The following is a 26969-nucleotide window of genomic DNA, read 5'->3' on the forward strand; positions in this document are numbered from 1 at the left end:
GGGTAACATGGGCTCTTTTGGGCTCGTTGAAGACCAGTCGTGCCGCCGCATTCTGAATCATTTGTAGAGGTTTGACTGTGTTTGATGGAAGTCCAGCCAGAAGAGCATTGCAATAGTCCAGCCTAGAAATGACAATGAAATGAAATGACAATGACAAGGGCCTGGACAAGAAGTTGTGCAGTTGTTGTGAAGCCACTCCTTCGTTATTTTAGCTGTGTGCTTAGGGTCATTGTCTTGTTGGAAGGTAAACCTTCGGCCCAGTCTGAGGTCCTGAGCACTCTGGAGAAGGTTTTCGTCCAGGATATCCCTGTACTTGGCCGCATTCATCTTCCCTCGATTGCAACCAGTCGTCCTGTCCCTGCAGCTGAAAAACACCCCCACAGCATGATGCTGCCACCACCATGCTTCACTGTTGGGACTGTATTGGACAGGTGATGAGCAGTGCCTGGTTTTCTCCACACATACCGCTTAGAATTAAGGCCAAAAAGTTCTATCTTGGTCTCATCAGACCAGAGAATCTTATTCAGGTGTTTTTTAGCAAACTCCATGCGGGCTTTCATGTGTCTTGCACTGAGGAGAGGCTTCCGTCGGGCCACTCTGCCATAAAGCCCCGACTGGTGGAGGGCTGCAGTGATGGTTGACTTTCTACAACTTTCTCCCATCTCCCGACTGCATCTCTGGAGCTCAGCCACAGTGATCTTTGGGTTCTTCTTTACCTCTCTCACCAAGGCTCTTCTCCCCCGATAGCTCAGTTTGGCCGGACGGCCAGCTCTAGGAAGGGTTCTGGTCGTCCCAAACGTCTTCCATTTAAGGATTATGGAGGCCACTGTGCTCTTAGGAACCTTAAGTGCAGCAGAAGTGTTTTTGTAACCTTGGCCAGATCTGTGCCTTGCCACAATTCTGTCTCTGAGCTCTTCAGGCAGTTCCTTTGACCTCATGATTCTCATTTGCTCTGACATGCACTGTGAGCTGTAAGGTCTTATATAGACAGGTGTGTGGCTTTCCTAATCAAGTCCAATCAGTATAATCAAACACAGCTGGACTCAAATGAAGGTGTAGAACCATCTCAAGGATGATCAGAAGAAATGGACAGCACCTGAGTTAAATATACGAGTGTCACAGCAAAGGGTCTGAATACTTAGGACCATGTGATATTTCAGTTTTTCTTTTTTAATAAATCTGCAAAAATATCAACAATTCTGTGTTTTTCTGTCAATATGGGGTGCTGTGTGTACATTGAGGAAAAATGGCTGCAATATAACAAAGAGTGAAAAATTTAAGGGGGTCTGAATACTTTCTGTACCCACTGTACATATATAAATACAGAAATAAATATTTGGCAGTTAAAGGATTGTCACAGTTTTGGAAAACCTGGATATATGAGGAAGCCTCTTTTTAATTGATTTCTAGAGCTGGAGAAATCATGGAAATGTATAAAATCTCTAAAATGCCTTAGGCAGTGTTATAAGTATCTATTAAATACATTTTTCTGGTTGCGTCAGGCCCTAAAATATTTTATGGGGAAGAAATTGAGTAAAAATATATTAAAAAAAATGGGGTCAAAAAGATGATGAAAACTGATTATGATTATTAGCAGTAATAAATTACCAATATATTTTTGAATTCCTTAGTTTTTGGTCTGTATTAACGTTTCTGGTCGTTTGTGTTTCTGTCAGGCGGCGTTATTTGCCATCGACAGGCTGTTTGAGGAGTGTTATGAACCTCGACCTGTGTTTGTAAGTGTTCAGCGCTCACTTGATCTTCACGTCTGTCTCTCCTCACGAGTGTGTTCGATGACAGATGAACTCTGTGTGTGTGTGTGCAGATCTCTGGCACTATCGTGGATAAGAGCGGCCGCACTCTCTCGGGTCAGACGGGCGAAGCGTTCGTCATCAGCATGTCTCACACTCAGCCGCTGTGGTGACAATCACAGATTCTCTCATCTTTTACTCCTGTCATAGTTTTACACTTTCTGTCTTCGGTTGCAGATTTATATTTGTAAGTGCTGTATGATCTCTCTGTGTGTCAGTATTGGTCTGAACTGTGCTCTGGGAGCGACTGAGATGCGTCCGTTCATCGAAGCGATCGGAAAGAGCACTGGAGCGTTTGTCATCTGTTACCCAAACGCAGGTGAGCTGATAATCGGGTGACAGAAGTGATTAGGGCTGTCAAATAAAAATGAGAATTTAGAATTTTTGTCGAATTTAAAATAAAAATCCACATTCGAGTGCCAAAATGTTGCATTTGAATTTTAGTTGTGCATCTGGCAGCTTTATCAGTGGTGCACAAGATGCGATGATTTGTGTGTTGATTTCCAGGGCTTCCCAACACATTCGGAGGCTATGACGAGACCCCTGACGTCACGGCGTCTCAGATGAAGGTAGGTCAGGCCTGTGAATGTGTGCGCCGCTCTGCTTCTCTGCTCAGACTCCTCACACGCGTGTTTTTCCCGTGTTTGCGGCAGGAGTTTGCAGTGGACGGTTTGGTGAATATTGTCGGCGGCTGCTGCGGAACGACTCCTGATCACATCCGGTGTGTGAACGATTGATCCTGACGGCTCTGGATCAGTGTGTGTGTGTGTCGAGATCGCTGAACACTACTCTGTGTGTGTGTGTGTGTGTGTGTGTGTGTGTGTGTGTTTCAGGGCGATTGCTGAAAGCGTGCGTCACGTCAAACCCAGAGTTCCTCCTACAGATGTGTACAGTGATTATATGCTGCTGTCAGGTGCGTCTGCTTTTCACCTGTCATTATTATAATAATAATGATAGTAAATTAATTACTAATAATTAAGTCTATGAGACTGGTTTTGTCTGTCCTGTCGTGTGTGTTCAGGTCTGGAGCCGTTCAGGATTGGTCCGTACACAAACTTTGTGAACATCGGCGAGCGCTGTAATGTCGCTGGATCACGCAAGTTTGCCAAACTCATCATGGCTGGAAATTATGAGGTATTTCTCAAAAGGCTTATAAATCATACAGAATGAGTTTTTTTGAAAATCTAAAAGTGCAGAAAGTCTCCTGTAAGGGGTAGGGTTGGTGTAGGACAATAGAATATATGGTCTGTACAGTAGAAGAAGCATTACGCCTATGGACTAAACCATAAAAACCTGTGTTTGTGTGTGTGTTTGTGTGTGTGTTTGTGTGTGTGTGTGTGTGTGTGTGCGCGCGCAGGAGGCGCTGAGCATCGCTAAAGCTCAGGTGGAGATGGGCGCTCAGGTTCTGGACATTAACATGGATGAGGGGATGCTGGACGGAGCCGCTGCCATGAGCCGCTTCTGTAAACTCATCGCATCTGAACCCGACATCGCGAAGGTCAGACTTCATAACCATGACGGAGCTGTTCAGTTCAAGTCACGAGCTCCAGTCTCCGTCCTGTACAGTATATTCCAGAAAACAAGCAGCACTGGATCAACATTGCATTGAGGAACAAAAACAAAAAAAACATTGCATTGAGGAACAAAAACAAAAAAAACATTGCATTGAGGAACAAAAACAAAAAAAACATTGCATTGGTGTTCGTCACATTTTATTATCATGTTCAGAATTAAATAAACCAAACACTGACAAACAATTGAAACACTGTAAACTTTTCCTCCACAACAAATCCTTTAAACTTAACAGTATTCATAACAGAACAATATAAGTCTAAAACAAACAAACATAGATTATAGTGCCGTTCATTTGTTATAAACAAAGCCTAAACAAATGTATTTAAAGTGAAGCTGAAACTGCTGGCATGTGTAAATATATGCATATAAACGTCCTCTCTCATTCAGGACCAATACAAATGTGGCTCTACATGTTTTGCATGTTCATCATTAATAGCATTATACAGTCACTTTGGAATATAAGCCACAGCATGTTTCAGATCATAAAAAAAGCGCCTTATATTTCAGAAAATATTTTAGTGTTTCACGTAGACTGTAGAAACAGACTGCGGTCTGCTAATGGGTGACCCCTGAACTATGACAAAATCAATATAGGAGCCTTTAGAAATGATGACCCTTTTCTCAGTGTATGTTGTGGTGAGTCTGACCCCTGACCCCTGACTTGCAGGTGCCGCTGTGCATCGACTCGTCAAACTTCGCTGTAATCGAGGCGGGTCTGAAGTGCTGTCAGGGCAAATGCATCGTCAACAGCATCAGCCTCAAAGAAGGTGAGGAGGACTTCCTGCGACGGGCGCGACAGGTGCGTCGCTACGGGGCCGCGGTGGTCGTCATGGCGTTTGATGAGAAAGGACAGGTGGGTTACTGTTCATCATCCCGTTATACAATCAGTTTCCAGTTTGATTTCACTAAATAATTTTGTTTGAAAAATAGAGGTGTGCGATTTATATATCGTCTGCGATAATATCATAATTGTTATTTTAACGATGTGCGTTTTGATGTTGAGTATTTAGCAAAAACCATTCAATACACCTACAGAGTGCACGCATACATTACGTGAAGTGCATTTAGAGTGCGTTCTTTCACTGCATGATTCAGTCTATTAAAATGCCTTTAGAATGATCACAAATTCAAGACTTGGGAGCAGAAAATGTATATATTTATATAGTTCATATAGTTAATCAATTTCACACAAAGAGTGCTGTTTTTCTACAAAAACTTCCATGATTACAAATGTGATATTGATTTTTTACAACAGTTCAATAAACAAGAAGTTAATTAAGAGTCTTTTTTTCAGACATATTTCCTGTTTTTGCTCTATTTCGACAACAAAAATAATTCCAAACACAGCCACAGCACTGTTTTGCGTCTCTGAGCAACATAACGGTGTTTCGTTCCTGAATGAATCAACCGTTTAAATGATTCGGTTCAATCGCAATGATTCACTTATTTACAGTGACTTGCTGCCACCTGCTGGCGGTTTTAATTTCACATTCAAAGCATCTTTTATTATTTAAATAATTTCAAATATCAGTATTCAACATTTTATGTTTAATATATAAAAAAATAAAATAAAAAAAATGCATTTGTAACTGTAGGATAAATGCATTCATGTCCTGCATTAAACCGTGTGTAAACACATCTAAACACCTCTTCAGACGCAGCTTCTGTGATTCCTCTGCACTGCAAAGATGAATTTGATTGATACTGATTTCATTTGCTTGGTAACAGCCCAAATGTCTTATTATTCTAATCCACTGATTAAATGTAAGAATTTGACTCAAAAGATAATGGAGGCTTTTAGAAAAAATGGAAAAATGTTAATTTCTGTCACTGCTGTGAACTAACCACCACACAGAATATGAAGAATATCAAAAACTTTAGGAGTTGGTTTAAAATACCAGCACAATAACACACTCAGCAAAATATCATCAAATTTTCATTATTGATAAAATCCTAGAAAATATAGATTTTTTTTTTTTGTCAATATTGCACACCCCTAATGAAAATCATCATTATTTCTTAATGAAAAATACCCATCTGAAGATTGACTAGTAAATACCAGTAATTTTTGGAGGAGGTTTATGCATTATTTTTGCTTTTAATTGAATTTGAATTATATTGTGATGTCATTTCAAACCTGCATGATTTTCTTTTGAAATTTTGAAAAACATTGAAAAAAAAATAACATTGGACCCCATTGACTTTCTTTGTATAGACAAAAACCCCACTGAGACATGACATTCGTTTTGGCTGAACTGGTCTTTAGAGATGAGTCAATGAGACTTTAGAAATAACTAACCTTGTTTCAGTGTTGTTGGTTTGTGAGAACACACTGACCTCTGTGAGAACAAGCAGCGTCACTGTGTCTGTATAAGCCAAAATAATAGATCATATTCAGATAATATTTGTGTCTTTAAGACTTCTGTGAGAATACTGTTGCCTATTAATACGGACAAAAATCTCACTGGATTATTACAATTAATGGCTAAATGAATGTTTGGAAGTGTAAACTGATATTTCCTCCTGACACACTCCAGCAGAAGATAGAAATAACTGACTTAAAGCATGTTTAGCTGCTGAAGACACTAGTGTTCTGATCATTTTGGCCTCCGCTGAGTCATTTACTTTTTAAACCGTAGCTAAAGCAGGTGTGAAGATAAGAGACGGTTTGGTTTGGTGCAAGAAAAACGGACTAATATTTATAAGAGAGAAAACTAGATGCTAACATGTAGCATCTTGAAATATTTCTTATTGAGATGAAGCACGTGACCGCTGGTGTGTTGTAGGCGACAGAGACGGATGAGAAGTTGAGGATCTGCTCTCGCGCGTATCACCTGCTGATCAATCAGGTGGGCTTCAACCCCAACGACATCATCTTTGACCCCAACATCCTGACCATCGGCACCGGCATGGAGGAGCACAGCATGTACGCCGTCAACTTCATCAGAGCCACGCGGCTCATCAAGGTGTGTGTGACTGAGTGTGTGTGTGTGTGTGTGTGTGTCCCCACTTTTCAAAACGCTTATAAATCACTCAGAATGGAGTGTATTGAAAATCTGAAATAGCAGAAAGTCTCCTGTAAGGGGTAGGTTTAGGTGTAGGGTTGGTGTAGGACAATAGCACATACAGTAAGTACAGTATAAAAACCATTACGCCTATGGAGAGTCCCCACAGTTCACAGAAACAAACGTGTGTGTGTGTGTGTGTGTGTGTGTGTACTTGTTTATGCTACATTGTGGGGAGCGGCCTGCGGTCCCCACGAGAGAAAAAAAATATTACAAATATTAAATGATGTTAATCTGAAAGTGTAAGAATGTAAACAGGTTTTCTGTAAGGGGTAGGTTTAGGGTCAGGGTTGGGTCAGGGGATAGAAAATATCATTTGGTCAGTATAAAAGTAATGGAAGTCTATGGAAAGTCCCCACAATTCACAGAAACAAACGTGTGTGTGTGTGTAGGAGAGTCTGCCCGGTGCGAGGGTCAGCGGTGGTCTCTCTAACCTCTCGTTCTCCTTCAGAGGGATGGAGGCCATCAGAGAGGCCATGCACGGAGCCTTCCTCTACCACGCCATCAAGGTCAGTGCCTCCTCTCATGGGTCAGGAGGTTTTTCTCACTGTAAACTAGGGATGCAACGATAGCATTTTTTCAGAACCGATCCGAAATTTCCGTGTATCAGCCAATCCCGCTCCGATACCAGCGCAGTTTAAAATCAGTGTAGAATTCCTATACTTCTGTGTGTTGACCTGATCAGCACTGTTTTGTGTGTTAAACACAATCTGCTAAATATAGACAACTTCACTTTAATGAAAAATAACAAATGAAAAAATATATAATCATCTGACAAAAATACTATTATAATACTATTATAAACTAGGTTAGTGGATAATTCAGCATAATCATTTTATAAAATCTAAACATTTAGTGAAACAACATTATTTAGAGGGCAACAAATAAAAGTTAATAAGTGTAGGACTACATCTGGTAAAATGTTACACATTGCTGTGTGTGTGTGCGCGTGTGCGTGTGTGTGTGTGTGTGTGTGTGTGTGTGTGTTCAGGATGGCATGGACATGGGAATCGTGAACGCTGGTAATCTGCCGGTGTATGACGACATCGATAAAGAGCTGCTGCTGCTGTGTGAGAACATCATCTGGAACCGAGACCCAGACGCCACCGAGAAACTCCTGCTGTACGCACAGGTACAGAACCAGACCAGAACCATCACATCCGGGTTAAAACAGAACCGGAGAACTTGATATTAACACGATCAGTTAGGTGCAAAAACCTGTTCGTTTACATTCGGTCATTCAGAGTGAATCCAATCTGATTTCAGATTCTGAAAAGTTGTTTATATGAACCCTAAACTTTGCGATCCATTTCACGTGTTCATTGAAATGTGTATCACATGTATTTTGAATATTTCTATTCGGTGCAGCTAACATGTGTCAGAAGTCAAGTCTAGTCTAAGATGTAAAACATATGCAAACGTTCACATCGCTGCACTGCACATGTGCAAAAGGGATTTTTGAATCTGAGAAAATAAGAGAAGTGTTGACATTTTTATTTTATTTTTTATTTTTTATTGGATTATTGCAAGTCTGCATTCAGATCAAGCTCAACTGGATCTCTTGCAGCGTTCACGTAAGGGCTGTTCAGTCTGATTGAGCCATTAATCCCGTTACTAATGGATTATTTGGGTGCGAGAAATACACCACGGCTTCATGCTACTGCTTTAACTGCATTAATTAGTACTTATTGAACTCTAATAAAGGAGTGTGTAAACTTGCTGCGAGGATCATGAGCTGTCTCTGGAGTCGGTCTGTGTTGTCATGTGCTGTTTCTGCTGTGGTTGATGTAGAATTATGCTAAAGGAGGGAAGAAAGTGATTCAGACGGATGAGTGGAGGCTGGGCAGCGTGGAGGAGCGGCTGGAGTACGCGCTCGTCAAGGTCAGAGCGATTAACACACACTCGTCGCATGTTTGAGACACATTCGTGACCCTGGACCACAAAACCAATCATAAGGGTCATGAGATTTATACATCATCTGAAAGATAAGTAAGCTTTCCATTGATGTAAGGTTGGACAATATGTGTCCCTGCAGCACAGAAGCAGTCATAAGCAGCACAGCTATATTTGTAGCAATAGCCAACAATACATTGTATGGGTCAAAATTATACATTTTACTTTTACGCCAAAAATCATTAGGATATTAAGATCATGTTCCATGAAGATATTTTGTACATTTCCTACCATAAATATATTAAAAGCTCATTTTTGATTAGTAATATGCATTGCTAAGAACTTCATTTGGACAACTTTAAAGGAGATTTTCTCAATATTTAGGTTTTTTTGCTCCCTCAGATTCCAGATTTTCATGTTATGACTGGTTTTGTGCTCCAGGGTCTTATTTGTCAGCGTGCTGTCAGAAGTGAAATCAGCGAGCGTGTGCTGAAGTGCTGTAGATGTGTGTTCTCAGGGTATAGAGAAGTATGTGGTGGCGGACACGGAGGAGGCGCGCGCTCAGAACGACCGCTATCCTCGACCGCTGCACGTGATCGAGGGTCCGCTCATGAACGGCATGAAGACCGTCGGAGATCTGTTCGGAGCCGGGAAGATGTTCCTACCACAGGTGACAATAAAACACTGTTATTGATTCAGATTGAGGAGCTTCAGCAGCAGAGAAGCTTGAGGATGGCGAGTACGTTTTTGCACTTTTTTTGTGGGTTCCATGAAGAACCTTTTAACATCCACGGAAGCTTCTCATTTATGGAAGGTTATTTACTTTATAGTAGAAAAAAGTTCTTCATGTAAGGGAAATAAAATGGGCAACCCCCTTTTGGACCTTGATTTTACAGAGTGTACATTTGATGAAAGATGATAAAGATGACGAAACAAGCTGGAACATAAATTAAGACGGTAAATAGGGTCTTTATGGGTCTCATGTCTGTGTTTGTGTGTCGTCAGGTGATCAAGTCGGCCCGTGTGATGAAGAAAGCTGTCGGCCATCTGATTCCCTTCATGGAGAAGGAGCGAGAGCAGATGATGTCCATCTCTGGCTCTAATGAAGACGTGGTGAGCGTTCACTCCTCACAGAAGATCAGTGTGTTTTTATACTAGTGAACAGAACTCACTGAAGTGATTGCTGCTTAAGAATGTTGTTATTGTAAATGATGTATTGAAATGATACTGTTAATGTTGCCATGAATATAACCATTGTTGCTGATATGGAGTTAGTAACATAAGTAAATAAATGCTCGCTAAAGCAGGAGTGCGATGATCACGCTGGTGCAGAACGACATGTTTTCACAGTTCATCTAGTCTGCTCCGTCTCAAGGACGCTGGAATAAACTGCAGACTCCAGTCAGATGTGTGTTTAATGAAGATGAGCCGTGTGTGTGTGTGTGTGTGTGTGTGTGTGTGTTGTTCTCCAGGATCCGTATCAGGGCACGGTTCTGCTGGCCACGGTGAAGGGAGACGTTCATGATATCGGCAAAAACATTGTGGGTGTTGTGCTGGGATGCAATAACTTCCGGTGAGTCTGAGATTCTGTCGAGTGTGTGCGTGCGTGTATATATATATATATGTGTGTGTGTGTGTGTGTGTGTTTGGACCCTGTGATCTCTGCCATAATGAAAACAGTTTAGGAATCTAGTCTTAAAAATGTAATTAACTATCACTGAATTTGTCAAATTTTTGATTCATTAAATTAATTAATGAAAATCTCTTCAAGAAAGCACTTCAAAAATTTTTTTTAAAGAAATATCACACAATCAAGAGTTTTTTTTTTTTTTTTTTTCATCCATGTTTTAATTTATACAGTAAACCTCTATTGTGCAGCATGTTATTTGACAAAAAAAAAAAAAAAAATGCTGTTAAGGAGTTTATTTTGATTTGATGACTTCTTAAAAGACTGATTAAACTGCTAAAATATTTATGAATTTGATTACCACAGGTTTTTAAAAATGTAATTAAACCATTAAAACAGTATCCAGAAAAAATCTGTCATAAAACAGAATTAAAAGGTCATTTTATGTTATTTAAAATGCAAATGCACACAGCAGCTGTCCTGTGTGTGTGTGTGTGTGTGTGTGTGAACGCTGGTGTTAAGTGGCTCTTCAGACACTAGCAGCTGCAGGTGTTTGATGTCAGATGGGTAAACGCTGCCATCAGTCTCTCTAACACGACCGCAGCACCACAGGCTCATCATGTGTGTGTGTGTGTGTGTGTGTGTGTGTGTCTCCTCAGGGTCATTGATCTGGGAGTCATGATTCCCTGCGACAGGATCCTGCGGGAGGCCATTCACAACAAAGCAGGTCAGTTTCTGCGTCTCTGGGCTGATGTCCTCTCACTGAAGGACTCGTCTCACGTGTGACGCTCTCTGTGTCTGCAGACATCATCGGTCTGTCGGGTCTCATCACGCCGTCACTGGATGAAATGATTCATGTAGCCAAAGAAATGGAGCGTCTGGGCTTGAAGACTCCTCTGCTGATCGGCGGAGCCACAACGTCAAAGTACGACGTTCACCAGGCGCTTGCTTGGTTAACTTCAACATTTATGCCATTTTTATTTAGCCATTAACTCATAAAGATAGTGTCATTAATTCTTCTGTAGATGTTTTAATGGCGTTTCTCATTTAAACTTCAGCAGCAGAAACGATTTTAGAGTTGGACAGTGTGATCGTTTCCATGAATCGGTGAATCGTTTCAAAATCCTGATTCATTTGCATCATCACTCTTTTTTTTTTTTTTTTATGTCGTATAATGTTTGAGTGAATCAATGTAATTATTCCTCCTAAATGTGTCTGTTAATTACACTGATGCTCTGAAGCTGAAAATGCTCATTTTCAATGTCCCGTCGAGATTTTAGAGAATATCTAATTATGTTTATTTGGCAAAAAGGTGTCTTGATTAGTTTAGGTTTTTATCATATTGAATGTATTGAGCTGCAGTTACTGTGCTTGCTCTCAATCATCCAATGAAGCCACTTTACAGTAAATACACAAATACTGAATATTATCAAATGACTGATGCCCTAATGAAGATGTTTATGTGATGTGTGATGTGTTTTGTGTGTGTGATTGACAGGACTCACACTGCGGTGAAAATCGCCCCGCGGTACAGCTCTCCCGTGGTTCACGTCCTCGACGCGTCCCGCAGTGTAGTAGTGGTGAGACGCCCATCTGTCTGTCTCTGTCTTATACAGCAAAACCTTCTGATGATGATGATGATGATGATGATGATGGTGGTTTTGTGTCTGCAGTGCTCGCAGCTGCTGGATGAAGGCGTCCGCGAGGATTACTTCGAGGAGCTCCGGGAGGAGTATGAAGACATCCGACAGGATCACTACGACTCTCTGAAGGTCTGACGCTCACATGATCAACCTCTTCATATGCGCCGAGTGTTCAGCAACTGAAATTATTCGGCCGAAAATATGCAAAAAAAAAAAAGAAGCTCTTTCGTGTATAAGTGAATAGACTGAATAAATTGTACTGAACAATGATCGAACATGTCCCAGCGTGTGGAAGTGTTTAAAACACTAAAATCATTAGAAGCGCTGATCTCGTGTCTCTGATGAGAAGAGGAAGCGTGGCTGTTGCTGGTTACTGTACGATGATTGAAATCACGAAATGGCTTTAAACAATTAGTGAATAACCTGCAGAACGTGATGTTTTCTAAAACAGTGTTCTGACAGCGACGACGAGCTCGTTAGCCAGGGTTCAAAGTCCAAAAAATCTGTTCCTCGTCAGCTGCTCAGTCACACTTTTATCAGTTTTAACAAGCAAACATCTTCCTAAATTCATAACGAGAATTATTTATAAATCTGCTGTCAACAAAAAGAAGCACTGAGATCTTCTGCAGGTTTCCGCCAAAATAAAAGCTCCGTCAACATTCATAAATGATAGAATTATAATTTTACTGTTCTTCTGTAAAGTACAATAAGAAATAAGACTATGATAATTGCTACAGCTCTATTAATACATCTAATAATACGTTTACATTTATGCATTTAGCAGACGCTTTTATCCAAAGTGACTTACAGTGCATTCAGGCTATACATTTATTTTTATTTTTTTATCGGTATGTGTTCCCTGGGAATTGAACCCACGACCTTTTGCGCTGCTAACGCAATGCTCTACCACTGAGCCACACGAACACTTTTCAAAAGAAGTCTCTTCTGCTCAGCAAGGCTGCATTTATTTGTACAGTAAAAATACAAAGACAGTAATGGGAAATATTATTAGAATTTTAAATGACTGTTTTCTATCTGTTCAACTGTAATTTATTTCTGTGATGCACAGCTGAAATCATTCTAATATGCTGATTTACTGCTCAAAGTGTTCAGTTTTCCTTTTTTGTCTTTAGCCAATCACGCCTGATTCAAGAAGGGGGTCTCAAAAATGGCCATTAAAATTATTATTTTACTAACTTATTAATTTTAAGTTAAATTGTGCTGCTTTGGTATAATGCTTGCTGGAATGTTAAAAAAACGTTACAGTGAAAATGTTCATGTTGTTTTGTAATTGATTTTTTTTTTTCTGCGAAAAGCAAGACAAAACCGTAAAAAGCACATTTTGGCTGTGTAATTGATGCAATAGTGGAAAAACTGGCAAAATAATGCGAAAACTGTGTTTGACTTCGGGCCAAGAGTTTTCACTGCGGTGCATCCATGCGTCATAAAGCATGGTTTACTGAGAGCTGACGCTGATGTGTTTCCTGCAGGACAGACGCTTCCTGTCTCTGAGTCGAGCTCGAGAGAAGGGCCTCCATATCGACTGGCTCTCTCAACCCAGACCAGGTATTACTACCTCAACCCCGCTCAACTAGTCTCTAACTTAAAACTGCTGTGTGTGATGGTTAGTATCAGTGTTGGGGGTAATGCATTACAAGTAATCAGATTACTTTCTCAAGTAACTAGTAAAGTAATGCACTACTTTTTAATTTAGATGTAAGTATCTTTCAAATAATTAACTCCAGTTCCTGTGTTTCTCATGTATTGATGGACAGCTCTGGTGTTGCCATGTTGAGAGAAATCAGGAGTAAGAACATGATCTTACTGTAGTTCTAGACTAAATATCAACATTATTTACTTTTTTTTTTTATATTAAAAACCAACAAACAAGCCCTGCTCAAATTTAAAAAGTAACTCAAAAGTAATGTAACGCGTTACTTTCCATAAAAAGTAACATAATTAGTTACTTTTTTAGGTAGTAATGCAATATTGTAATGCATTAGTTTTAAAAGTAACTTTCCCCGACACTGGTTAGTATCTCAGGTAGTGAGCTGCGGCTTTAACCTGCTTGTTTTATTGGTGAGTTTATGTGTGTTTGTGTTTGTCTGCAGTGCGGCCGCAGTTCTTGGGCACTCGCGTGTTTGACACGTATGACCTGCGTAAGCTGCTGGACTTCATCGACTGGAAGCCGTTCTTTGACGTGTGGCAGCTGCGAGGGAAATACCCCAACCGCGGATACCCCAAAATATTCAAAGATAAAACCGTGGGTGCGTCTGGTTTGCTGCAGTAGCGGTCGCTGAGGGTCAGAGGTCAGCGTGGGTGACGTGTGTCACGCGTGTGTTTCAGGAGAGGAAGCGCGGCGTGTGCATGACGACGCTCTGAAGCTGTTGAACCGGTTGATTGACAGCCGAGGACTGCAGGCCCGTGGACTCGTGGGATTCTGGGCCGCTCGGAGTGACGGCGACGACATCCACCTGTACGCTGATGATGTCACGACACAAACCGCCACACCTGTCGCCACCTTCTACGGCCTCAGACAGCAGGTGAGATCAGACTAAGACTGGAAGAGACTGTATGATTCACATGTAATGAGATTTGATTAATCACCCAGCCCTGGCCACAGTAATAGACCAGTGTGTGAAGAAATGCATGAAATAATTATCCAGCAGTTGTGATGTGACTGTGTTTTCCTCCCGCAGGCGGAGAAGGACTCTGCGAGCTCCGAGCCGTACCTGTGTCTGTCTGATTTCGTGGCTCCTCGTGGCAGCGGCGTTCAGGATTACGTGGGTCTGTTCGCCGTGTCCGTGTTCGGAGCAGAAGAGCTCAGTCGGAGGTTCGAGCAGCAGGGAGATGATTACAGCAGCATCATGGTCAAAGCGCTGGCGGACCGACTCGCCGAGGTACACAACACACACACTCACACTCTCTCACACACACACACACACACACACACACACACACACACACACACACACACACACACTCACTGAACATTACAACAAGATATTTCTCATCCTCTTGAAGATGCAAATTATTGAAATCTTTCAGTCATATATTTATCCACTTAATTTGACCAAGACTCATCTAGTGATGGCAAAGTGAAGCGTTCTGAACCAGCGACGCTTTCATCACAATTCTATCAGAAAAAGGTTCATTACTCGGCTTTTATTCTGTATCCATCTAGTGGTTATAAAACTGAATAACGCCTTCCAAAGTGCTGTTTTCTATTACAGCCGCTGGTTTCACATCTGCTTCTACAAATGATAATTGTTTTATTTGATTGTATATGAATAATGGTCATTGTCAAATTCATTCGTTCATGTCGGTGTACTGCAGCTAAAATAAGTAAAATAAATCAAACATAAATTCATAAATTAAATCTGTGATCTGTCTATTTTAATTCTGCCTCAGTCCTTAGACTGTTATTTAATGGACAAAGTTCATTTGAGCTTAATATATAAATTACTCTTTAAAGTCCGATGCATTCTGGCTGTCAGTGTTTTTATTGTTCATCAGCTAAAGAAAATCAACGAATGGGCCGTTATTAGGAAGAGACTGTCTGACGGACGTGTAAGTCAGTGCTCACGTTGAGTTTTCTCCCGCGGCAGGCGTTCGCTGAGGAGCTGCACGCTCGTGTGCGCAGGCATCTGTGGGCTTACAGCAGCGAGGAGGATCTGCCCGCGTCTGACCTGCACCGGCTGCGGTATGAAGGGATCCGTCCGGCCGCAGGATACCCCAGCCAACCCGACCACACCGAGAAACACACCATGTGGAAGCTCGCAGACATACAGGAGAAAACCGGTGAGATGCAGACGCGGCTTTAGAGCAGGCTGTGTTTGGATACTGCATTCACACTGGTCATCTTTCTCTTATCTGTGTGCTTAATGAATAGTGATTTGTGACCCTGGAGCACAAAAGCAGTCATAAGCAGCACAGGTATATTTGTAGCAATAGCCAACACACAGAAAAATAAGGGTTTAAAATTGTACCTTTTTGGGTACAACAGCTTGTCCCTGGAGCAGTACCCTTAAAAGGACATATTTGTACCTTTTTTTACTCCTAATAGGTATTACTACTCTACGTAGTACGTACTAATATGTACCTATTAGGGGTAAAAAAGGTACAAATATGTCCTTTTAAGGGTACTGCTCCAGGGACAAGCTGTTGTACCCAAAAAGGTACAATTTTAAACCCTTATTTTTCTATTGTATGGGTCAAAATTTTCAATTTCTTTTATGCCAAAAATCATTAGGATATTAAGTAAAGATCATGTTTCATGAAGAAATTTTGTATATTTCCTACCGTAAATATATCAAAACTTAATTTTTGATTAGTAATATGCATTGCTAAGAACTTCATTTGGACAACTTTAAAGGTGATTTTCTCAATATTTAGATTTTTTTTTTTTTTGCACCCTCAGATTCCAGTTTTTCAAATAGTTGTATCTTGGCCAAATATTATTATTTAGCTCATTTATTCAGCTTTCAGATGATGTATAAATCTTAATTTAAAAAAATTGATCATTATGGCTGGTTTTGTGGTCCAGGGTCACATTTAGAAGTTTGCAGTGAATTTAGAAAGTTAACACTAGGGCTGTGAATCGATTCTGAAAAGAGCCAATTACGAGATTTTGGGAATCGAGAGTCCATCACAGGCAATCTTTAAGAGCCCTTTTTAATTCGGAGCTAATCATTAATTCTCCTCTCGCTCAATAATAGTGATTGGACGTCCGATTCATTTCTGCAAACATGTTCATTTGTTTTAATGAACTGGTTCAAAAAACAATTCAGTAGTTCTTTTATGAAACGCATACAAAGGAATCTTCATATTAGGAAAAGGCTCTTCCTACGACCATGTTAATGTGATTAAGTGAACATATTCCTCTAATAGATTCCTCAAAAATTAAAAACACAAGTAATTGATTCTTTGAGTTGACTCCATGAAGTCCAGAACAAGGCAACAAATCAAACAAGCCTAGTCAACACTGTTCTTTTACTGCAAACACTTATATTTCTGTCCAGAAACTGATCTTTAGATTAAAGGATGACGTTCCTCAGATGTTTGTGTGTCCGTGCTGATAGGATCTGACCGTGTCTCCATCCTGAAGCGTCTCAGCGTGTCTCTTCATGTTCTCCTGCAGGTATCGGTCTGACGGAGTCTCTGGCCATGACTCCCGCCGCATCCGTATCCGGCCTGTATTTCTCCAACCCCAAATCCTGCTATTTCGCTGTGGGTAAAATCACTAAAGAGCAGGTATGAACCTCACGCTTACCATCAGATGCACTAACCAGACCATCCAGTCGTTCCATCTGAATCTCTTCCTCAAAGGAAGCATTCACCAATCACTTTCAGCAGGGTTCCCGCGGGTCCTTAAAAAGTCTTGCATCTAGATGTATCAAATTTAAGGCCATAAAAAGTCTTAAATTGTACAAGAACATTGTACAAGTCTTAATTATGATTTCAAGAGGTCTTAAATTTGGGGCCGGAAAGACCAGAATTGCGATATGGCTGAATGTGACAATTAAACTTCAAAAGGCTATGATTTCATTAAATAAACATGAGCGCTGCAGGTTTCAATGAGCTGCTGTGTTTACTGCTGTTACCGTGGAAACGGCGTTATTTCTGCTGTTCTGAAAGCGCCTCCTGCTGGCAGAGAATGAATGTGCATTTTCAATAAGCCTGTTGTTTTTGTTCAGACCAATGTGAAAATCGACCCATGTTTTTACCCTGCAAACACGCAGAGCTGTAAATGTGAACTGGTGGATCGATAAGAAGATAACTCAGTATAAAAATCTAAACGGTAAAATGTATTTTATATTAGTTCTGTCAAGCAATTAATCGCGTCCAAAATAAGTTTTTGTTTACATAATAAATATACACCGTACACACTCATATATTATGTAAATACAAACACATGCATGGATGTATTTAAGAAAAATATGCTATGTTTATATATTAAATATTTATATATATATATATATATAATATAAATGTATATACATGTAAATATTTTCAAAATATATACTGTATGTGTGTGTATTTGTATATACATAAATAAACACAGTACACATACATAGTTTGTAAACAAAAACGTTTATTTTGGATGTTTAATCGTGATTAATCATTTGACAGCACTAATTTGTTGTTTAATTAATATAATACTTAATTATTATATTAATTTAAACCATTATCATCAATTATTACTTTTGACTCCATTTTCTTAAAAATGGTTCAAAGGCTGAAATGTGAAGTGTTTTTTTTTTTTTTTAATTTTTTATTAAAGAATAAGAATATCAACAGAACTTGGCAAACAGTTGACTGGTCACCTCTGCATCTTTACATAGATCTTATTAACAGATACATACAGAGGTCAAATTACAGAACATAAAGATCCATTTTTCCCAGTATTGAAGATATGTGTCCATCCGTAATTTTAATGCGAAAGTGATTCTTTCCATGTTTTGTACACTGGTTACAATGTCCAACCATTCAGACTTTGTTGGAGGTTCAGACTGGAGCCACTTTCGTGTTACAGCTTTCTTGCTGGTTGCTAACAGTATCTTTAATAAGTACTTGTCTCTCACCATCAAATGAGCTGGCAAGTTACCCAAATAAATTGTAGAAAAAGAATAATCAATTGCATCATCAAAAATATTGTGTATTACTTGTGTTACCTCCTGCCGGTATGGCTGATTGGTTGGGCAGCTCCAAAAAATACATGTGGCACAAACCACTACCCGTCTGACCATTCTGAGTACATTTTAACTTGGGGGTTATAAAGTATCTAATAAGGTTCTTCCAGCAGAATTCTCTCCACATACCAGAGCTAGTAGAAGTAGCCTGAACAGAACAGATATTCAACCACTCTTCTTCTGAAATAGCAAGACTGGCTTCTCTCTGCCATTTTAACCTAACCTCCCTAGTTGAGTGTTCTTTATTGGATTGAATAGATCAATAAAGTTTTGAGACAAGTTTCTTATTATCCTTATTTTTATAGACATCAATAAATAAATCTACTAAATTGGGGTCATACTTCTCCAAATATCTTATTTCACTGTTGAAATAAGTCCTGGTTTGCAGATATCTAAAAAAATCACATTTTTCCAGACCATACATATCAGAGATCTCTGATAACTATCTAATTCTCCCTTTGAGGAAACTGAACTAAAAGTAGTGATGCCAAGCCTATACCAAGATTGAAACTTCCCATCAGACTTTGCTGGTTTAAAGTCAGGGTCAAAGGTGACCCATCTCCGTAGTCTTGACTGTCTTTCAAGTAAAGGTGATTTACATTCTTTAAACCAGATTCTAAATGGAACTTTAGTCCATTGATTTAAACTTATTAAAATACTGTTTATACAAAGTTTTGCTACCCAAAAGTGATTGCAATGGTATAGCTAGCTGTGAAATTTCCAGATCTTTCCCCTTTGCTATATAATCTGGGTTACAGCAGCACACTAATGATCTTAACTGAGCTGCCTTGTAATAGTCTAACAAGCAAGGCAGTGCTCTACCCCCCTTTCTCTTTAGACCGTTTCAGTGTTTTAAATTGAATTCTTGGCCTCCTACCCCTCCAAATAAATCTAGAAATCCACTTATCCCATTCTCTAAATTGTTTTAGAGGAACTTCAACTGGTAGGGATTGGAAGAGGTATAAGAGACGGGGAAGCATGTTCATTTTTATTGTATCTATTCTATTATGCATCTCTAAGGACAGCTGGGACCATCTCTCTATATCTGATTTAATGATTTTATTTATAGGGCCATAATTACTATCAAATAGTTTTGTAGTAGTAGTTGTAGTAGTTATTAAGATTCCCAGGTACTTAATACTTTGTTGAGTTCCACTTAAATTTAAATCTATTCAACATATCTCTTTGAGGAGTATAATTAAAATTTAAAATTTGTGTTTTTTGAACATTTAGTTTATATCCAGAGTAGGTGCCGAATTTTTGTAAAATGGACATCAATCTAGGAATATTAGGGTGAATCCCATTTCTCTGTCTTACCCCTTCCCCTTAGTTTTGCGCGTTCACGTGAGAGTAAGGGCTATCCCAATTCTCGTTTTGATCGAGGGGTAGGGCTAAGGGGAAGGGGTAGATACCCCTTAAAACCAAGCATTTTCGCGAGCTTACTTGAAACCGAGGGGTACCCAGAACACACTGCGCAACCGGCAACAATCAAGTATTTTCGGCTTAAATAATTTATTTAAAAATTACGACAGTCTTGTTTTGTGCTCTAGACAGTCCTGTACATATATATTTGCAACCATGTTCTTAATTGAAACGTTTTTAAAAAATCGCTAGTTTGCGACGCTAACGTTACATTGCTGATTTGCACAACAGTCCCGCAGACTAGCCTTGAATGGACTCCATGCATGTCTACAGTTTTAACAAGTTTGTAAAACGATCCAAAGTTTGTGATCAACACTTGTCGGCTCTGGTGACGTAGCAGCCAGCTAGCGACGGTGTATGATGACGTAACCGTAACCAAGTGGTGTCTCATTTCATAGGGGTATGTTTTCACCCCTAGTGCTTACCACTCGGTTTCGAGGGACAAGGGCTAGGGGTAAGACTAAGGGGAAGGGGTAAGACAGAGAAATGGGATTCACCCTTAATCTCTGGCGTTGCGACAAACAACAGAACATCTGCGTATAGACACATGTTTTGCTCTAAACCTCTAACTCTTATTCCTTTGATTCCCTGATCATCTCTAATTAACTGGGCTATGGGCTCAATAAATAAAGCGAAAATGGCAGGGTTGAGAGGGCAGCCTCTTTCCAAGTTAAAACTCTGAGTAAGGCGACCATTGATCCTAATTCTAGTATTTGGTGAAGAATACAAAATTTTAATACAGCTAATGAACTCATCTTTGAAGCCAAATCTTCTTAATGTCAGATATATGAATAATATATAAAATATTTTCCCGTGTTTGTCAGTCAACTACATTCTTACTGAAGGCGATTCTATCCATTCGCGAATCAGGTTTTAAAACTCTAATGGAAGTAAAGACTTGTTGTTCGTTACGTTCTATATAGGAGAGAAAAAAAAAAAGAAAAAGGGGGGGGAGGACAAACAATATCCCTTGGTATAAATCAAAACATAAGGACAAAAACCGATAACTCTCGTTTGCCCAGTTCTCTACCTTTACAGTGTAACGTCACTTATCAGTCTTTTATCTCCCAATCCCTATACCTCCAAGTCTATCTTGGTCGGCGAAAGCTCCGGAGCTTCTCTTTAATCACTTCCCGGCGGGTCTGCTGATTTGCCGTACTCGTTGATTGCTGCCAGGGGGTTCTCCGCGCTTTCAAAAGTCTGAACTCCAGCAGTCTTCTCGTGGCCAGTCTGGAACCCTCTTCTCTTCAGATCCTCTGCCGCTTCATCCGCGCTTCCATAGGTAACCCACTCTCAAAAAAGACTCTCAAAAGGTGTTTGAAACCGTATTCCCTTTTCTCGGAGAATCCTCCTAATCTGTGCGTACGCCTTTCTTTTTGCCAGTGTTTCTGCAGGATAGTCATGGTCGAAGTAAATCCTTCTGTCGCTGTAGAAAATTTCCTTTTCTTCCACGCAGAATGCAGAACCATCTCTTTAACTTTGAACTCTTGAGAGTACACGATCACCGACCTCGGTTGCGCCTCACTGGGCGGTCTAGGGCCGAGTGATCTATGGCATCTTTATATTCCAAGTTCAACTTCAGCGAGTTCCAGCTCTTTTTTGATGAAGTTCTCAATAAACTGATGAGTGTTGTTTTTCTCAGCTCCCTCCGCAATGCCATAAATACGGACATCGTTGCGCCTTGAGCGGGCTTCCAAGTCCGTCAACTTTATCTGCAAACTTTCCTGGGCTTGTAGTGACTGGCTCAGAGCCTCTCTGAAATCCACGGACCATTCTTCAACATCGGCGATCCGGGCCTCGGCCTCGGCCTCGCTCATTCTGTCAGTTGTAGTTTTTAAATCGGCGGTGATTTCGTTTAACTTCTGGTAAATTTCCTGTCGTGTTTCCGCCAACTCCCTTTTGAGATCGTCTCTGATTCTGTCTCGAAAGTTATTCAGTTCAGACTTCATATCCATGGCCATCATCTTTATGTCTGCGCGAATGACAGCGACGTTATCTTCCATATCCATATATAGCTTCAGAGTTTGTTCCTCGGCCATGGCGCCCTCAATCGTTATTTTATCACTTTTCTCTGCCTTCCCGGGCTGTTTTCCCTTGCCCTTTCTATATTTCTCCCCTTCCATCATCAATTCGATCAAAATATAAATCTTACTCTTATTCAAAATGGGGAAATAAACTCCGACCGAACGGGACTCAGCAATTAAGCGGCTGTTGTTTTTGTTTTTTTGTGAAAACTTGTATCTGAGCTATAAATCTTGCTTTTTACGGTCACTTTACTGTTTAATATGTTGCTGTAGACATTGCCCTACCCTGCTCATGTGGTATTCATCTTATTTGTGCAGGTCTTAAATTTGAGATTAAAAATCCTGCAGAAACCCTGCTTTAAGGAAGTGGGTTTGCCAGAACAATGACAAATTTTCACCCAGTTCCACATGATGTGGCCATTAGTTGTATTTGCATTTATTTATTGTGTATTTATTCGTGTGATAGTCCTGTGGGAACAGGAAGTGTGTGTTGTGTGACCTCCGTCTCTCTCTGTGTTGGTCAGGTGGAGGATTACGCCCACAGGAAGCGGATGGAGGTGTCGGAGGTGGAGCGGTGGTTGGGTCCGATCCTGGGCTACGACGCCGACTGATGCTAAACCGCTCAGATCTGGACAACGCTGCAGGGAAAGCTCTGAATCATCAGCTGTGACAGACTTTATTTTGTTTGGATGGTTTTGTCCCAGATTAGGGACTTTAATCTCAAAGGGTCCAAAAACACTTTAATCTTTACACTACAGAGGTGTCATCTAGAGCGCTGCTTTTAATTACATTTCTATTTTTCATAGAACAGTGACCAGCACTTATTTTATTTTTAGTCCTGTGGGTTTTATAGGTTGATATCTTATGAGATTTAAAGAAAATAAGGGTACAAAATACCAGCCTGACTTACAGATTCCAGCAGATCCTTTAATTATTTATTTTGATTCTTAAACCGATCAGGATTTAGTTCCTGAAGTCACTAGATTCAGCAAGTCTCCGGTAAGCAGAGTCAGCTCAGTGACGTCTGTCATTTAACGCTCTCTGTGTGTCTTCCTGTGGATTTGACTATTTCAATTGATCGTTTGTTCTTATGGACCTTGTTTATGTCAGTTTTAGTATTAATATTAGACAGTGGTATGAAAATCATAAGGACCTGTTATTCAATATGGTGCTTTAAATGTAACCCACAATCCTGCGGTTTTATTTTGGTTTTAGGAATGATTTCAGTTCACAAAAATGAGTGAAACTGATTAATTTGACATTTGTTAAGATGAACATTGAAAGATGTGCTTTCTATATTTTCAGATAAACCAGCATTAAATCAAAACTCTCTGTGTTTGGTGATTATGAGTGTGTAAATATACTCTCGTTGTGGAGAAGGTGTTTAAAACTCAGTCATTAAGCATTTGATTGTCACACACACACACACACACACACACACACACACTCACACACACACACACATTCAAAGTCTGAGACCACAGTAAAAATATGGCATCTTATTTATAATCTTATTTATTCAGGAAAGTAAATGAGTGTGATTGGTCATGTGGGTCAGATTGAAGCTGAAGATGCTCTCAGATCATGATCATCAGGTTTAGGTCATGCTCACATTTTCTAACTGTAAAATAGTTATTTTGATAATGTCACTTGTAATGCATAAAATGAAAATGTGTGCCATAATACTACATGCATATTATGGGTTAACTTTTTCCAAGGTTTAAATTGATGTATTCAGATTTTATAAATGGTATATTAGTGTTTTATTAATCTGAGAGAATTTGGAAGCAGTTAATTTCACAATTTCTCTATGACGTCCATCGTTTCTACTGTCCATTACAGCCGAATGAGTCCATGTAGAGCAGATACTGGGGCTTTTGTTGTTTTTTCCCTACAAACAAAACCTGTAGGACTTTTAAATGATATTGTTATAATATTACATCGATTATTAGCCAAAAACAGTATCACTGGTGTCAGTTTAAATTTCACACATGCATTAATTGTTTTAATTTAGGTATTCTTAAGCTTTTGTGCTAAAGTAAATTTGGGATTTTATGTTAATATTCCAATAATTTATCAAAGTTAACATGTTCGCGGCTGTTTGATGGCGGTTGATGGTCACGTGACATGCAGGTCAACGATTCGTATTTTTATTATATGTTTGGATTATTTGTTGTTGTTGTTTTACGTTTTTATTTATAATTCCTACATTTTTTAAATTATTAGTTTCGTCAAGTCACGAACCCTATTATTATTATTATAATTATTTAAATCTCGCGCTAAATGTTCCCGCTCTAAATGCTCACACAGTCATTGTGATCGTCGCGGTTTGGCTTCATGTAACGTTAGATCTTCAGCTCTGCTGTGGAACTGGAAAACTTGTGTCTGAAATGTAAGTTTCTTAATGTAAAGTTCTTTTTTTTATTGTTCTGTTGTTTAAAAGCTCACAGTCGTGCTGTTGTTGGTCCAATTACAACCTTCAGGAGAACAGCGCGACTCCTACTGTTTAATTAAACGAGAGAATCTGTTGGTTCAGATAATTCCGTTCTGTCGTTTAATATTCGTGAACAATAGTTTACCTCAGCATTTAAAAATGGTTGATGTTTTACGCAGATTGAGTCGTGACTCGTGTTCGCCCCGGTGTCCTCGGGATGGCGCTATTCGATGCTGTAACGGTTTAACGGTCTCCCGCTGCGTCAGCGCCGGTTCTCCAGCAGAGGGCGCACGCTCATCTGCATAGCCCCGCCCTCTGAGTATGTCAGCCGTCCAATGATAGCGCGGCAGGAGACACCCGTTACACCCGCATCAGAGCCTCCGCCGCCGCCGCCTGAGAGCTTCATCTGTCCGGTGAGAGGCTCCGAACCCGCGCCGAACCATGACGGACGGCGAAGCCGAAGATGAGATACAGTTCTTACGGACCGTGAGTACCGTGGGTGTGTGTGTGTGTGTGAGAGAGAGATGCTGCGGTGCTGATGCTGCGGGAGTCACCGGCATCCGTCCGGTTCTCTGCGCTTGAACTGTTGAACGTGGGTGTGAGGAAACCGATCGCGCGTTATGAGCGCTTATGAAGGCGAATGCAGTGCGTATGTCAGCTGCAGTCCTGATGATGAAGTCAGTGCTGAGCTCCACTGCAGACGCTCTGTGTTTACTGTGGTGTCATGCTGCACGAATGCTGCAGATTATTCAAATGAACCGGTTGATTGATTGATTCAGTACAGTGTGCATTAATAGAGGCGTTATTATTGATCAGTGTGGGAAATGTGCTGCGTTAACAGTCACTGAATGATACAGCAAATATTGAAAGACCTACAGGAACAATACAGCTGATTGGGTGCGGATTGTATTGATTATAGGTGACAGGTGTTGAGCAGTCATGTGTGTAAGCACACATATCAAATTTAAAGTTTAGGAATCTGTCATTGTGGTGATGGTGTTGGTCTGATGTGAATAACTGCATCATGTTGTTTGTGATCCATAATAATAATAATAACATGGTGAGGTCGTATCGCCTGTGGCTTCTTTGCATTCATGAGTGTCGTCAGTGCAGATGTTTGCAGCATCGGTGTGTTTGTGTGGAGTTTGGTTCGTCTGGAACCTCATGCATCAGTTCTGCCTGCAATCGATCCGTTGATTGTTGTTCCAGCAGCACAAAAACACCTAAATCGCCCTGATGAATAGATAGAAGTGCAGCACTATCGCCTTCAGTAAACACACCAGCAGAAAATCATTAGCAAGCATTACATGTTAAAAACGGCATTGATTCCCTCCTCCACCCCTACAGCTCAATGCAGTGCAGGTTACACGGGACGTGTGTGTGTGTGTGTGTGTGTGTGTGTGTGTTATGGTGTAAATGAACACACTCAGATCACTGTAATGACATGCACTGGATAAGATGATGCATCTGAAGAACAGGAGTAATGAACAAAGGAAGAAAACCTGTTTTAGCTTAATTTTTTTGCACTGTGACATTATTTTATCATCATAATTTGTGTGTTTGTGTATATATATATTCCATGGTAATTCATGTTAGCATTGTTGTACTGCATTTAATATGCATGTTTTTATTTAAATCATCAATCAAATTTCTCTGTGAATCACACACACACACACACATATATATATATATATATATATATATATATATTTATTTATTTAAAAGTCTATTAATTTTCTCTATGATTCATTTGTTAAACAATTCATAAATTATTGCTTTGCAAAAATTAAAAAATAAAGTGTTGAGACTGATTGTAGTAGTGAGGCTGTAACAGAAACATGTTTAATGTAACAATGCAGAAACACTTACTGGTCCTAACACTTTTTCTTACAATTACATTTTTGCATCTAGCAGAAGCTTGTATCCAAAGCGTGTTTCTGTAAGCATCGTTGCGAATCACATGGGTGCATCTCATGCAAACCGTGTGGCGACGCTGTGATGTAATCTTACAGACTGGAGTCTTGCAGTGAAACCTGGGAAAGAGATTTTGTAACGGCAGCGAGATCATCAAACTGCCTGCTTTCTCTCTTCTGTCTCTCTCTCCACACAACATTAATATTTGATAAGATTCTCCTGTTACATAATCGAGAGGGAAGATAAATGAGCAGAGGAGTGTGGAGCTGTCTGTCTCTCTCTTCTCCTGTCGAGCTCAGAGTTTCTGTGTGACCTGAAAACAAACAGTCGTGTCATGAGCAGACGACCTCACCGTCCACGGCCACGTGGAGTTGAGCCGCTCTGATTGGTCGCCTGTCCAGCCTCTTCAGCCAATAGCAGCCGCCAGCATCTGTCATGCATTTCAATATTGTTTCATGTCAGAAATTTGATTATCCAGTCAAGTCAGGTTTATTTATGCAGCACTTTTCATGATCGCTTCAAAGCACCTTTACTGATTGGATTACTATATCGTGATATGCGTCATTACTGTGATTAAATCAATGAAAGATTTAAATTAAATAAAAAGATTTTAATCATTTCACCACATGTAAGTGTTTTTATCAGGGAGCTTCTAGAGCGTTCTATAGTAAACTCTATAGTGGGGCTGGGCGATATGGCCAAAAAAATTATCACGATCAGTTGATATCGATAATTATCACGTTAAATGTCACATTTTTTTTTCTTTTAAGTTTAAAGGCAGATTTTTGCTCCAATGTGAAAGTTGTAAAAACCAGACGGTTAATTGTGGTTTTAAACTATTCTTTATGGTCAGAACAAACACTTTGTTT

General features: G+C 40.0%; 2 protein-coding genes across 3 annotated transcripts in view; both read left to right on the forward strand.

Annotated features, from left to right (window-relative positions):
- mtr (5-methyltetrahydrofolate-homocysteine methyltransferase) overlaps positions 1 to 23079 on the forward strand; it is a 28499-nt gene extending 5420 nt beyond the window's left edge. For both annotated transcript variants that reach the window (XM_058793902.1, XM_058793903.1), the window contains exons 7-33: positions 1677 to 1736; positions 1826 to 1920; positions 2030 to 2130; positions 2319 to 2380; positions 2465 to 2532; positions 2645 to 2724; positions 2833 to 2945; positions 3169 to 3309; positions 4054 to 4239; positions 6173 to 6352; positions 6844 to 6960; positions 7443 to 7583; positions 8243 to 8332; positions 8862 to 9014; positions 9350 to 9457; positions 9817 to 9917; positions 10631 to 10698; positions 10776 to 10896; positions 11470 to 11551; positions 11645 to 11743; positions 13105 to 13180; positions 13726 to 13881; positions 13961 to 14157; positions 14314 to 14514; positions 15223 to 15415; positions 16755 to 16867; positions 22277 to 23079. In XM_058793902.1, coding sequence (XP_058649885.1) covers positions 1677 to 1736; positions 1826 to 1920; positions 2030 to 2130; positions 2319 to 2380; positions 2465 to 2532; positions 2645 to 2724; positions 2833 to 2945; positions 3169 to 3309; positions 4054 to 4239; positions 6173 to 6352; positions 6844 to 6960; positions 7443 to 7583; positions 8243 to 8332; positions 8862 to 9014; positions 9350 to 9457; positions 9817 to 9917; positions 10631 to 10698; positions 10776 to 10896; positions 11470 to 11551; positions 11645 to 11743; positions 13105 to 13180; positions 13726 to 13881; positions 13961 to 14157; positions 14314 to 14514; positions 15223 to 15415; positions 16755 to 16867; positions 22277 to 22363 — 3189 coding nt within the window. In that variant the 3' untranslated portion in view covers positions 22364 to 23079. The remainder of the gene's footprint in view (positions 1 to 1676; positions 1737 to 1825; positions 1921 to 2029; positions 2131 to 2318; positions 2381 to 2464; positions 2533 to 2644; positions 2725 to 2832; positions 2946 to 3168; positions 3310 to 4053; positions 4240 to 6172; positions 6353 to 6843; positions 6961 to 7442; positions 7584 to 8242; positions 8333 to 8861; positions 9015 to 9349; positions 9458 to 9816; positions 9918 to 10630; positions 10699 to 10775; positions 10897 to 11469; positions 11552 to 11644; positions 11744 to 13104; positions 13181 to 13725; positions 13882 to 13960; positions 14158 to 14313; positions 14515 to 15222; positions 15416 to 16754; positions 16868 to 22276) is intronic.
- A 1148-nt stretch (positions 23080 to 24227) lies between these two features.
- The window catches only part of ryr2a (ryanodine receptor 2a (cardiac)), a 151877-nt gene continuing 149135 nt past the window's right edge, over positions 24228 to 26969 (forward strand). The window contains 1 exon segment of the mRNA XM_058794607.1: positions 24228 to 24672. Within this exon segment, the coding sequence (XP_058650590.1) occupies positions 24628 to 24672 (45 nt within the window). The 5' untranslated portion in view covers positions 24228 to 24627.

This window comes from Onychostoma macrolepis, chromosome 12 (genome assembly GCF_012432095.1).
Source record: "Onychostoma macrolepis isolate SWU-2019 chromosome 12, ASM1243209v1, whole genome shotgun sequence".
Classification (NCBI taxonomy): domain Eukaryota; kingdom Metazoa; phylum Chordata; class Actinopteri; order Cypriniformes; family Cyprinidae; genus Onychostoma; species Onychostoma macrolepis.